This window comes from Tamandua tetradactyla, chromosome 13 (assembly GCF_023851605.1).
Source record: "Tamandua tetradactyla isolate mTamTet1 chromosome 13, mTamTet1.pri, whole genome shotgun sequence".
Classification (NCBI taxonomy): Eukaryota; Metazoa; Chordata; class Mammalia; order Pilosa; family Myrmecophagidae; genus Tamandua; species Tamandua tetradactyla.
Genome location: NC_135339.1, coordinates 37,594,053 through 37,607,939, shown reverse-complemented (window position 1 = coordinate 37,607,939; position 13,887 = coordinate 37,594,053). Strand labels below are relative to the sequence as shown.

Below are 13,887 nucleotides of genomic sequence, written 5' to 3'. Positions count from 1 at the left end.
AAGAAGTCAAAGAGAATCATGCATTGGAGAGTTATCAAAAAATACGAACTAAAATCAATGTAGAGTGGGCCTAAATTAGTGGTAGCTTCAGCTGAAAATCATTTTTCCTTAAAATCACTTTTGGGGCTTTAAAAATGATCAAATATCTGGGCTCTATCACAGATCAACTGAATTAGGATGATCGAGGGCGGGATCAGGCAATCATACGATGAAATTTATCTATAAGCCATTTAAATTATCTATAATAGAACTGCTGCTATAAGAGTTTGAGAACTGCTGATAACCACTTGTGGCACCAACATGATACGCCTTTCCCTCTCCCAAGGTAGCACCGATCCACTTGCTTCTCTGTAAAATGAAGTTATCAAGAAAGTGGATGGTCAATGTAGCTTCCATGCTGCGAGATACCTCTGACTAACACTACCTAACCATGGCTGTGAAGATTTTTCTCTTAATTTATGCTATGAAGAACCAAGGGAAGCAGGTCCAGTGGGCTCAGCTGTGCTCAAAACTGAACACAGAAAAATCTGGTGTATACACACAAACACACACCTACACACACCCCCATAAGTGGTAGTTCTTCAGCCATCATCTTTTTTCACTACCCCTGTCTTCTTACAACTTCTGCTCTCCTGTATCTGTATTCACCTTTTAAAGCTTCGGTTAGCTAGTTCAAGTCCCCTAATTGATGATCATAAAGAGGTTAAGTGACTTGGCACAAGGTCACTCAACCAAATAGTGGTAAAGCCAGAGCTTGAATTAGCCACTGACTTCAGCCTGATGCTCCTCCCAGGACTTGTCCTCTCCCTCAACTTTGGTAGGGTGGTCTCTCTCTCTCCCCAGCCCCAAGCAGGGCCTGTTTCATGGGCATGGGACCGGCAGTTAAACGGGGCCCCATACTTTGGTCCCATACCTGATACAATGCTCTATTGTTGCTGTCTTGAAATTCTTAATAACATTTTAATTTTCCACTTGGGTCCACAAATCACGTCCTACCTACAAGTGAAGGGGGCAGCTAGCCCCTGGCTCATTTGGGCCCCTTGAGACAAAATGATTATCATCCTAGGAAGTTGAAGAACTGGAGAGCTGCAGTGCAGTTTTCAAAGATGGAATCTGAAACTCAGCTCTGACCATCAGCACCTGACCCAAAACCCCAGCTTCCCCCCACCTTCAACTCCCTGCTAGACATGAAACTTTGCTCCCCAGGACGTGTTAATTGAGTTGTCAGTTATTCTTTGACCTTTGCTGGAAGCTGAAGTAATTATATTTCTGTTTAACACAGTATTTGTAATGGAAGGGGTGATTAATTAGAGTGTATTAATTTCTCTTCTTTCCATACCAGGTCATTTTCTAGAAATCAATACTTTCAAACCCTTTATTCATATATCAGTTATCATCCACTTGTACTTGAGTAATTTTTCAAACAATCTACACCTTGAAAAATTCTTCCAAACAAATCTCAGGCAAACTTTTCCTGTTTTTCTTGGGCTCATAATGGTAGTATTATTTTCATTTGCCTAACTGCGTTTAGTTATCTTATCCTGACACAGCCAGATGATCCAGCATTGTTTTTCAAGTCTTGTTTTTAATTACATTACATAAGGTAATACATCAATTGGAAGGAATTGCTTTTTAGTTTAGAAGTCCCCTGTAGTGCCCAGGAAAGACAAGATATTGAAAAGAAGGAATGGGCAATTTATTTTGTTTTAATCACATTTTAATGAAATTGTTTTAGAATTGAACTAACCTAGAAACTACCGCAATCAACATCCTTATTTCCCCATAAGGTCCGGATTCGCTCTACAAATCACAAGCTCCTGACACACAGATAGAGACCCTGGGGCTTCTGAGTCCATCTAGGTCAGGGGCTTAGCCCTTTTGTGCTTAAATAGTTCAAAGTAAGTTGGGCTAAGGGTCACTAAGTATTATGCAGAGTTCAAACCATGACTTCATAATGAGTTTAATCATAAAAAGGAAATGAAACCCTGTAACATTGTCTATATAGAAAGGTAATACTATCACATCCTATATCTTGCTTGAGGAGACACTACTGATGGCCACCTAAAATCTTTCACATCTATCTTATACAAATTATTATATTACAACCCCTAATAACATTGTCATTGTGGAGACAGAATTATCCTTTGTTGTGTGTGATTTTCCTCATGGAGCTGTCATGAAAATAAGACATGCAATTTGACAATATACTGTATCTGAATCAGAGAGAAGTATCATGACCCATGTAGGAAATGTTTGCAGGACTCTTGAGCATCATTTGCTCTTTGCCCACCACCCTACTGTTAACACATCAATTAACAGGTTGTGTTCATTGAGATGTCAATTATTCTTTCACCCTTGCTGGAAGCTAAGGTAATTATATATCTCTGTTCAACACAGCATTTGTAATGGAAGGGGTGATTAATTAGAGTGTATTAAATTCTCTTCTCTCCATACCAGGTCATTTTCTAGAAATCAATACTTTCAAACCCTTATTCACACATCAGTTATCATCCACTGGTACTTGAGCAAGTTTTCAAACAATCTACACCTTGAGAAATTCTTCCAAACATTTCTTGGGCAAACTTTTGCTGTTTTTTTGCACTCATAATGGATCACTGTCTTCATCTCCTCGAATCATTCTTTCTCATGGATCAGTGTAGGGTGAACAGGGCCAGCCCCTCTCACCCAGGACCATTCTTTCTCATGGATGTATGTGTGTCTCCCCCTAGACTGTGAATCTCTAGGAGCAGGAACCATGTATTTGCTGTTCATCTTTCCTTTTCCAAGCATCTAACACACAGCCCAGCACAGAGCAGCAAAGAAATGAATGAAGAATGAATGAATGATGGAATATCTTATGGAATTCCTGAATCTCCACCCAGGTTTATTATAATGAAAAAGCAGTACTATAATCTCAATGAAGGCAGAAAAATATGTCTTATACTTAAAAAAAAAGCTTCATAGTCCCTGTACAGCATTAAGGATGCAGCAAATGTAATCAAATGATGGAGTGAGGAAAGGCATGAGTTTATCCACTTACTTGCAAGCAAGCCAACCCCACTTGCGAGGGATCCAATCCAGGCTGTTTTTCCTTTCCCTTCACCGAAAGCATCCAACCATTCTATGTACAGGACTCCAACAGCTAACGGGGATCCATAACACAAAAACTGAGTAAAGAAGGAAACAAGCACAATCACCCAGCCCCATCCACCATCAGGTGACTTTTTAAATTCCATTGTAAGGTGAAGTCAAGGAGGTGTTTCTCTGTCGGTCCTAAACAAAAACAAGCAAAAAGAGAGGCGTATTTAGGGTGTTGCAGGATACAGCATTTTGGATTAAACATATCTTCTCCTAAATTTAAAAAAAAAAAAGCTTCTCTAAAAACATACACGAAAAAGCATAAAGTTTCAATGACACAAATTAACTTTTAAAATTTATTTTTTTGAATAATACATGTCCGTGGTTCAAATAAATTTTTTGTTTTAATTATAAAAGGCATTCAGTGAAAAGTCTCCTTCCAAACTTTGTTCCTATTCATCAGATTCCCACCTCAACCACAGGAAACCACTGTCTTTCGTTTCTTGCCCCATGTTGGGTTCCCCAGGAAGCCAACTCTTAGGACATAGGAGGTGAAGATGGAGGATCCTTAGGCCTGCTCTTGGGATCGATACCTGGGGAAGAGAACAGACGAAGCAGGGCTGGGCAGAGGAGCAGTTAGGCTGCGATGCCGTCTTAGCTGAGGGGATCCTGAAGCTGGGATGACCGCACAGGGTGGTCCTGAGTTGGGTGAGAGGGCCTGGCCCTTTACACCCCGGACTGATCTGTCCCTGGGTGCGAGCCACCCCAGGAAGGGGTAGGAACCCTAGGTGAGGGGACGATCTACCCCCACAGGGAACACCTGCTGAAATCAATCTACCCACAGCTCTCCCAGCAGCTGACAAGGAATCTTTCTTTCCTGGGTGGGGGCCTGGAGGGGAATCAGCAGCAAGTCACAGCGTTCAGCCACTTGGGTATCTCAGGGTTTCTCTACCTCTATACAAGCAAAAACGAACAGATATTCTTAGATAACCCCCCTGTTCGACACACATAGCATATTATACATTCTGTTTTGCACCTCGCTTTATTCACTTAATACCCTTGGAGATCTTTCCACAGCAACACACTGAGGGCATTCTCAGTGTGCATATGTAGTACATTTTAAATTCAAGTTCAGAGTATCTCAGCCTATGGCTGTCTGCTTTGTTCACTCATTTATTGAAAAGGCAAAACATTCACATGTACAAAAATGAGAGAGGCAATACTCTCTCTAAGCCCAACTCTGCAAGTGAAATCATTATCCTTCCCCCTCCATGGGAAATGACATCCAGGGGTCAAAGTCTCCCTGGGGGCATGGGAGATGACTCCCAGGGGTGAGTCTTGCCCTGGTACCATGGGATCAACAATTCCATTCTGACCAAAAGGGGGGAAAGACCTGTAACTACTAAAGTATCAGTGGCTGAGAGAGTTCAAATAAAGTCGAGAGGATACTCTGGAGGTCACTCTTATGTAAGCTTCAGTTGGATATTGCTATCATATATTGCCAGACCCAACCAAAACCATTCCAGCCAATCCTAAAGAACACCTAGGGCAATATGTAAGATCCTATAAAGGTTCCATGCACATGGGTAACTTTCCAGAAACCTACAACCTCCAGATGGGTCCCTGGACCAGATAAGTCCTGAAACCTAGAGGGTCCAGCCTCTCCAGAACATCAGTTAGTTCCATCTCCCTACCCCATATTAGTGACAGTCCCTTCCAACATGAAAAAGTTAGAATAGCCATAGCCCAAATACCCCTAAAGAGTGGGATAGAAAGATCAAAGGTGATGGTGGAGTTACACAGAGAAGCTAGATTTTAACAAATGAATATGATTATGGAATCATTAAACTGATATTTGTTTTAGTCTCCAGTATCTTAGAGCACCTAGAATTGGCTGTTTGGAATTGCAACCCATACCAAACTCTGAAATCTGTTCTACAACTAATTTTTGTGCTGTGCTTTGAAATTTATTGCTTTTTTGTATATATATTGCTTTTCACAAAAAAGAAAAAAATCAATCGTGATGATAAAAAAATACATATTTTTTCTAGCTTCTTATATTCTGGCACAGCTAAAAGGAAAAATCTGAAAGGATCATATGGTAGCCCATGACAAACTCTGGGATCTCACATGTAATTACTCATTGAAGAATGCTTTGAACATATGTTATATTATACAATTTAAATATTATTGCTTTGTATATACGTTATATTATACAATTTTAAAAGTCAAAAAAAAAAAAAAATGAAAGAGGCAAAAGGTATACAGTCCCCGTCTATGCTCCTCCCACTTGGCCCCTACCTACCAGTGTTTCTTTTTTATCTTTCTGGCGTTTCTTCATAGGTACACAAGCTAACTCACATATAGATTTCCTTTTTATTTTTTTTAACATAAAAAGTAGTATATTATTGTTAAAATGAATTCAGTTTGGAATGCTAGTGGTAAATGAAAGCGAGGGGTAAGGGGTATGGTATGTATAGTCTTTTTTTTCTCTATTATCATTTTATTTCTTTTTCTGTTGCCTTTTTATTTCTTTTTCTAAATCGATGCAAATGTACTAAGAAATGATGAATATGCAACTATGTGATGATATTAAGAATTACTGATTGTATATGTAGAATGGAATGATATCTAAATGTTTTGTTTGTTAATTTTTTTGATTAATAAAATAATAAAATAAAAAGTAGTATATTATTCACAGTAGTACGTGCCTGACTTTTTCACTTGAAAATAAATCTTGAAGAGCTTTTACATCAAAGCGCAATGACCTTTCTCATTCTTTTCTTACTGCTGCCCTGTATTCCAATGTAGGCTTTCCTCTGAACTTGTTTAGCCAACCCTCTTAATATCTATTAGGTAGGGCCATGGTGGCTCAGCAGGCAAGAGTGCTTGCCTGCCAGGCCAGAGGACCTGGGTTTGGTTCCCGGTGCCTGACCATGTTAAAAAAAAAAAAAAAAAAAATCTGTTAGGTAAATCCAAAATGGAATTGCTGAGTCAAAGGGCATGTACATTTGTAATTGTGGTATATATTACCAAATTGGCTTCAAAGGGACTAAACCAATATATATAATTCCCAGCAATTTTGTGTTGTGAAACTTTTGGAATATTGCCAATCTGTTGGCTTTAAAGTGGTGGTTTTCATTTGCCTCTCTCACAGTATGAATGTGCTTGAGCACCATTTATAGGTTAAAATCCATTCGATACCACTGAGTTGCACACTTAAAAATGGCAAAATGAGAAATTGTGCTGTATGCATGTTATTATAACTTTTTGAAGTCACGTGTAATTCCTAATTCTTGAGTATCTTTGAATACATTTCCAGATTTTCTATTTTGGTCCATTATTTTTCTGTCTTTCACACACCCTTACCACGTTAGTTTAGTTACTAAACTTTTTTTTAGAAGGTTTTTCAGAATATTTTAATCTCCAGTGAGGCTGAGTTTTTTTCCCCCTCTCTCCATCATTATGCTCCTTTTTCAGTATTTTTTTTTTTGGTCTATTCTTGTTTACTTTTTTCTATACAAACTTAGAAATTGGGCTTATCTGGTTCTAAAAGAAATCTGAGGCTGTTTTTATTGGGATTGAATTAAATTTATAAAGTAACTGCAGGAGAATTAAATGTTTTAGGATGTTCAATCTTTCTATATAAGAGTATGATATGCCTTCCCATTTGCTCAATTTACTTTTGTATTCTCAGTTTAAAAAGTTTTCTTAACATTTTCTTGCCTATCTTATCTTAGGCATTTATCCTTTTTGTTAATATTGTAATTAGGGTCATTTTAAAATTTATATTCTGTTTGCATTTGTAAAAGCTATTGATATCTGTGTGTTAATTTTGTATCCTACTGCCCTACTAAATTATCTTATTTGCAGATTTTCAGATGATACTCTTGATATATGCAGTAAAATACAGTTATACAATCATCTGCAGTGAAATTTTTACCTTCTTATTTCAGATTTTTATAGTTTGTAATTTTCCTTCTCTTGTCTTTGCATTAAAAAGTGCCTCCGAAATAATGTTAAATAAAAGCATAAATCTTCGTCTAGTTCCCAACTTTAGTGGGAATGCCTCCAAATGCCATGATGTGTCTCTCAGACTTAGATTTATTTTACAAAGTTAAGAAAGAATCAATATTTTTCTATTTTTGAATGTTATTATGAAGAATTGTGGTTACATTTTATCAAATGCATTTTCAATATGTATGGAGACAATTATGACTTGCCTCATTATAAGTTTTAATGTGAAAAAAATCAGTATTTTCTTCTATTGAGCCATCCTTGAGTTATTACATTAACTCCTCCCTGCTTGATGTAGTATTCTAATTATGTTAACATATTTTTAAAGGATTTTGAGTTCATTAGTGAGATTTGTCTATTTTCTTGATTGCAATTTTTGCCAGATTTGCTATCAAAATTTCTTTATAAAAAGAATTTGAAATCTTTCCTCCTGAAATTCTGAAACAGTTTACCTAAGAATGGATTTGAGGGCACAACATTTCTGCCCTAAACAGGGCCTCCCTCTTAATCTACATCTCCGTGTCTCTTCGCTATGCTGGGCCCACAGTTAAGTTCAACAGATCTTCTCTGCCCAGAGACTTTGCCAAGCCCATTCCCTTGGCTGTGGTTTCATCAAATAATAAAGACAGTAGGAATATAATCCATCCATTCATGCATGTGACTAATTAGATGACTAGACATGTAGCTACTTAAGAGTCATAATGACACCCATCATTTAACTGGGCTCCACTGAATTTCTTCACTTCGCATTCAGAGAACTGAGCAGAAGTCATGTCACCACTTGCATAGGCCTTTCTACAAATGAACTTTAAATATTTAATAACCAAAACTGGAAGATGTAACTAGAGACTAAAATCCAGCCTCTCAAACCAGATGATTCTGTTAACAGACAAAATATTTCAAATTTCCAAACATTGAAATCCATTGAAGTAATCAGAATTGTCCATCTATCAAAAATATATTCTCTCTAATGCTGACTCCTTTTTAAAGTAAACAATATAATTTTGGCTCTTCTAATGACAATTTTATTATTTTACAATTCCTGTTCCAACTCTTTTTTAAAGAAAATATAGTCTTTTTGTTTTTTTTCTTTTCAACATGGGCAGGCATTGGAAATCGAACCCAGGTCTCAGGGATGGCAGGTGAGAACTCTGCCACTGAGCCACCATGACCTGTCCGGAAAATATAGTCTTAATTCCCCCAACCAGATAATTTATTATAGAAATAATAAGACTAAAAAGTTGTGTAAAGACAATGTACATGACATTGTTCTTCATTATATCCTTAAATTACAGCACTTTAGGGAAAGTATACAGACAAGTGTACCAGAATCCTAAATAAAACTAGTGTGTTTTTTGGGGGACAGTGATATCTTTCTTGACAGTTTTAAACCATAAGTGAACAGAAATGTCTTTCTATATGAAATACCCTTGCCTTGCTTGGGTATTATTCCTTTTTTTTTACCTTAGTTGTCATTTCAACATATAGGACACAGGCCAGAGAAACTCTTCTCATAGCAAACATTTGGGCAGAGAAAACCTTTGAAGTACAAAGCTCTTATGTATATCAACTTTGACTAGAAAGAAAAGTTTTTATAGAATTTGCTCAGAGATTCTAATCTGTCACTGTCTCATAGTTGAAGTTGCATGTAGTTTCATTAGAACATGGTGAAAACTATCATTTAGTGTTTTGCTGTTTTCTGTCAGGATATTCCTTAGATATCTTTCACCTGTTACTTCCCTAAATAAAGATGTTCTGCAAGGTGATTTCACAAACAGGCTATTCACCATTCTTCACTTTTTATAATGGTGCCCGAATTCACTTGGAGGCCTTAGGTCCCCCCTATGGGTAAAGGTTTGGTGAGTGATTAAGTTTCCTTGACCTTGACCTATAGAGTGGCTCATGATCCACTCAAGGCCAGAAGGACATATCTCCCAGGACTCTGAATCTTGAGTGAACTACTATAAAGAAAGACAATTATTTGGAGTTGACATTTCATCCTAATGACAGTACCCTAAAGAGACCCTCTCCTACTTCCTGCTACCTTCATCTCTACAAGAATACCCAAGCCTGGTGTTCTAGTTTGCTAGCTGCCAGAATGCAATATACCAGGAACAGAATGGCTTTTTAAAAGGGGAATTTAATAAGTTGCAAGTTTACAGTTCTAAGGCTGAGAAAATGTCCCAATTAAAACAAGTCTATAGAAATGTCCAATCAAAGGTATCCAGGGAAAGATACCTTGGTTTAAGAAGGCCAGTGAAGTTCAGAGTCTCTCTCTCTCATCTGAGAAGGCACATGGTGAACACAGTCACAGTTCCTTCCTCAGCTGGAAGGGCACATGGCAAGCACAGTGTCATCTGCTAGCTTTCTCTCCTGGTTTTCATGAAGCTCCCCGGGAGGCGTCTTCCTTCTTCATCTCCAAAGCGCTGGTTGATGGACTCTGCTTCACGGTGCTGCAGCATTCTCTGTTCTCTCTGAATCTTTCATTCTCCAAAATGTTTCCTCTTTTATAGGACTCCAGTAAACCAATCAAGACCCACCCAAATGGGTGGAGACATGTTGTTACCTAATCCAGTTTAACAACCACTCTTGATTAAATCACATCTCCAGGGAGATGATCTGATTACAGTTTCAAACATACAGTATTAAATAGGGATTATTCTGCCTTTATGAAATGGGATTTAGATTAAAAAATGGCTTTTCTAGAGGACATACATCCTTTCAATCCAGCACACCTGGTTTCTCCGGTTTTTAAGTCAGCTCATAGATGAGCTGACAATATCTCTACTCAGTTTGTTTTAAGTTAGCTGATATCTGTTTCTTTTATTTGTGACAGAACAAATCTTACTAAGAACTATTTTGAGTATGCTGTAATTTCACATTTTTAATTTTACCCATCCATACACCCCTTTGCCCTCTTTGGACCAAAGATAAGCTTAGGGGTATAGTCTATGACCACAAAATATAGGTAAGACATTTCATTGAACTTACCAAGGGAAATAAAAATAAGATATGTGTATTAGTCATGGCTCACCAGGAAATGGAACCAGTAGGACATATATGCAAATATTAGAGTTTATGAGATTATAGAAATTGGCTCATGTGACCATGGAGATTGGCAAGTCTGAATTTTGTAGGGGCAGCCACAAGTTGGAAACCCCCAAAGAGGGTTTCAATAAATTGCCCAGGAGAAGCTGGCTGACTGAAGTAGATATAGAAATTCTTCTTTCTGACTGCTAAAATCATCAGTTCTCCTTTTAAGGCCTGATTGACTGAGCTTTCTCTCATTTCTGAAGGCAATCTACTTTATTGATTGTGAATATAATCAGCCACAGACGCAATCAACTGACTAATGATTTAAATCCATGAAATATCCTCACAGTGACAATCAGGCCAGTGTTTGCCTGACTAAACAACTGGACCTTATAACCTAGTAAAGTTGACATGTGAACTTTAACATCATGGTATGGTTCTTGCCTTCTAGCACCATAAAACCAGCTAAGAAGATAAGATACATGTCTATGGAGATGATATGTGCACAAGAGACCATGATTGTATGCCAAAGAGATGGATGGATATCAAATGTTTAGAGTAGGGAGAAATGAAAACTAACAAGATGGGAAGAGTGGAACACCTCATGAATTGCATTGGTTCTAAAGGACAATGGTGAGATTTGGGAAAGGATAATGGGGGTTTGGTGGAAAGTGAAAAGAACAGGCCTACTGAACTCAAAGAGAAAAACAAGAGGAGAAAGATGGTTCTCAGTTGAAATTTAAGTCCAAAGAAGTGTGTATTTATAACCCAAAGATGGGGTTTTTTCACACTTTACATAATAAGTCAGCATTAGTAACCCATTTACATTATCTAAGTGTTGGATATTTTTTTCTCTAAGAAAGACAAGATCTATGAGTATTGGAAGGTGTTATTTGGACTAGTGTTCCATGGGTATATTAAAAAGTTTGGACTCTTACTCATATAACTGCATGAAAATGTGCTTCTAGGAAACATGCTTCTAGGAAATGCATGCACTTTAGTATAGTCTTGTAAATTTTTTGAGAATTTGGAATCTTTACTAACCAAGTATTAACAAAACCAGAACACTGCATGAGCAAATGCCTTTAAAAAAAATTATACATTTTCACAGACTATTTGAGAAGCACTGCAATTTAGGATCAGTTTTACACACCACAGCGTTTGATGGTATATTATAAAATTAATTTTAACTTAGGGATGGTGTGATGGTGGCTCAGTGGCAGAATTCTTGCCTGTCATGCCAGAGACCCGGGTTCGATTCTCGGTACCTGCCCATAAAAAATAATAATAAAATAAAATAAATTTTTAAAATTAATTTTAACTTAAAATTTAAGTGGATAACTTAACTTGGTAATTAAATATATTACACATATTGTAACCTTCCCTTGGATCAGAACATGAAATAAAACTAACCATAATAAGAAATCATTGTTCAACAAAATTAGATAATCATTTTACTAGAGTTTACTAGATTAGATAAAGCTAGAAATTTACTAAATTAGATAAAGCTAGAATTCGTTTTGTTAAAGAGTAAGGAGAGCTAGGCAAGTTCAAAAACACTACCTTCAGAAAAAGAAAAGGACTATTGATGTAAGACTATACTTCATTCACATTAAAGCTTTAAGCTACAATGCCTTAGCCTGCATTTAGTTGTGGTTTGAATAATGCCAGTCCTGTTATTTCATCAACTCTTTACATTGGCTGGAAACTTCAATTCTCCCGGATATGGAATGTCAGAATTTCATACTTGACATTTTATGGACATTTGATACACTCAGCATGTTTGACATGGAAGTTTTCTGTCCCTGAAATATATACATACTATACTTTTTTTTTTTTACCAAGCAGAGAGAGATTTACAATTATTTAATCTATTTTCAGTTGACAGTTTCCTCTCGTTTTTGTACTTCACCCCCACAAAAATCATTCTCTAATAACTTCTCTTGAACTTTACCAATAAATAGCTCACTAAAGACTCACAGATGAATTTTTTCCACAAAATATGGAAGGAGGTAAAAAAAATCAAACTTTGATTTGAATTTCAATTTCTACCAAAATATCTGATAGAAACAAATAGAATATTTCACCCTAAGAATCTAAGATTATGTAATTAGATCCTTGGGAAAAAATAGTTGACTTCAGGTTGAGATTGTCTTGAATTAATTATCTGTGAGGCATGTAAAAAAAAAGTCAATATCATACTGGGTTTATGGCCTCCCTTCAGTTCATTTATGACTCTTATAATATAGGAGACTATAAGCCATAAGCACCATTTTCAAAAAATAAAACCACTTACTATGTGATGTGTAGGAGTGTGTGATTACAATACACAATAGGCCCAGTAACTATGCAATAGGACTTTTGTGGAAACCCATTTAAAAATCTATATATTTAATGTTTTCATTAAATATGCTTGTTAAAGTTGTCCTCAGTTACAACAATGGCTCACCAGACAGAGAAGTGGTCAGGATGCACACCTGGACTACATATAAACAGAGACATCACTACCAACCTTACACGAATAAAAAGGATTGTAAGGGAACATGCCCATGTATATGCCAAAAAAATTAGATAAATTAAATGAAATGGGCAAATTCCTAAGAAAGACACAAATTATAGAAACTACAGAAGTTGATAATCTGGATGGAATTTCCAGGGAAGACTGCAGAGTAGGGAACTCCAGGACTCACTTCTCCAAAGCAGGTAGTAGACAACCAGGAACTGTCTGAAGCAACTGTTGTGGGGCTCTGGAGGTCAGGAGAGCAATGTACAACAGGAGGAAGAGGCTGAGAAACTGCAGTAAAGAACTGTGCTGCCTTGCCCATCCCCTACTCTTGAGGCAGGCCAGCTCAGGGTCTAGTCCCTGTCTGGCTGCTATAGACAGAAAGGGAGAATGTGAAGTCTTCTTCCCAAAGAACAAGGTTAAGGAGGAGGGCATGGCCAAGCACTAAACAGCTTTTGATCAGCAAATTTGTATCACTGGGTCCCAGCACTAAGCTGCTCCTTTAGCCCATCCCAGACATGAATGGCCATAGCCATTGTTTCAATCTCACCCCCGTTGGGGCAGAGGCAGTGCACATGTACAGATATGGTGCTTTCCTAGGGCTGCAGCAAACAGTTTGTTTAAGTGCACCATCTGCTGGGCAGGCCAGGAAAGTGCAGCATCCATGACTCATCAAAAAGGCTTCTAGCAGGGTGCATGGGTAGTTCAGTGGTTGAATGCTTCCCTTCCTGACCCAGGTTTGATTTCTGGACCATGTACCCAAAAGACAAAAAAAAAAAGGCTTCTAGCATCTTTCCTGATCTTCTCCCCTGGGCTCTGTGGAGCTGTTCTGCACCCCTGTTTTGAGTCCTTGGCCCTGTTCTGGCTGAGAAATACTATCTTGGGAATGTGCTCTCCAGGTGACCCTCTGCCAAGAATTTGCCTGCCCGGCATAAGCAGCTAGAGGCAATAAAAGGCTGTAAAAGAAACTATAGGGGTAAAATAAAAGCAAACAGAATACATTAAGATTCCCAGAGAAGGAATAGAGGAATGAAAGCTTTCTCTGGAGTTGAAACAATCGCACAAAGAGTGAAATCCCAAAAAACTGTATGAACTATCCAGGGCAAAAATCAGAGGAAGAGCTAAAAAAATCTGATCAGTTAAACATGGACAATTCAAAAGCTCTAAAAGTTGAACTGAGTGACAAAAAGAGCCTAAACACAAAGCCAATCAACAATAAAACCCTAGGCAAAAGAGAGAAACTGACATTCTGAGTA

General features: G+C 37.6%; 1 protein-coding gene across 6 annotated transcripts in view; it reads right to left on the bottom strand.

The window, feature by feature from the left end:
• Window positions 1-13,887, bottom strand: part of SLC16A9 (solute carrier family 16 member 9) — a 76,494-nt gene that overhangs the window by 29,811 nt on the left and 32,796 nt on the right. For 5 of the 6 annotated variants that reach the window (XM_077125258.1, XM_077125256.1, XM_077125253.1 and 2 more), the window contains exon 2: window positions 3,041-3,273. In XM_077125258.1, coding sequence (XP_076981373.1) covers window positions 3,041-3,236 — 196 coding nt within the window. In that variant the 5' untranslated portion in view covers window positions 3,237-3,273. Of the gene's footprint in view, window positions 1-3,040; window positions 3,274-3,549; window positions 3,807-13,887 lie in introns of those variants that run through there. The other variant, XM_077125257.1, reaches the window with a different exon arrangement.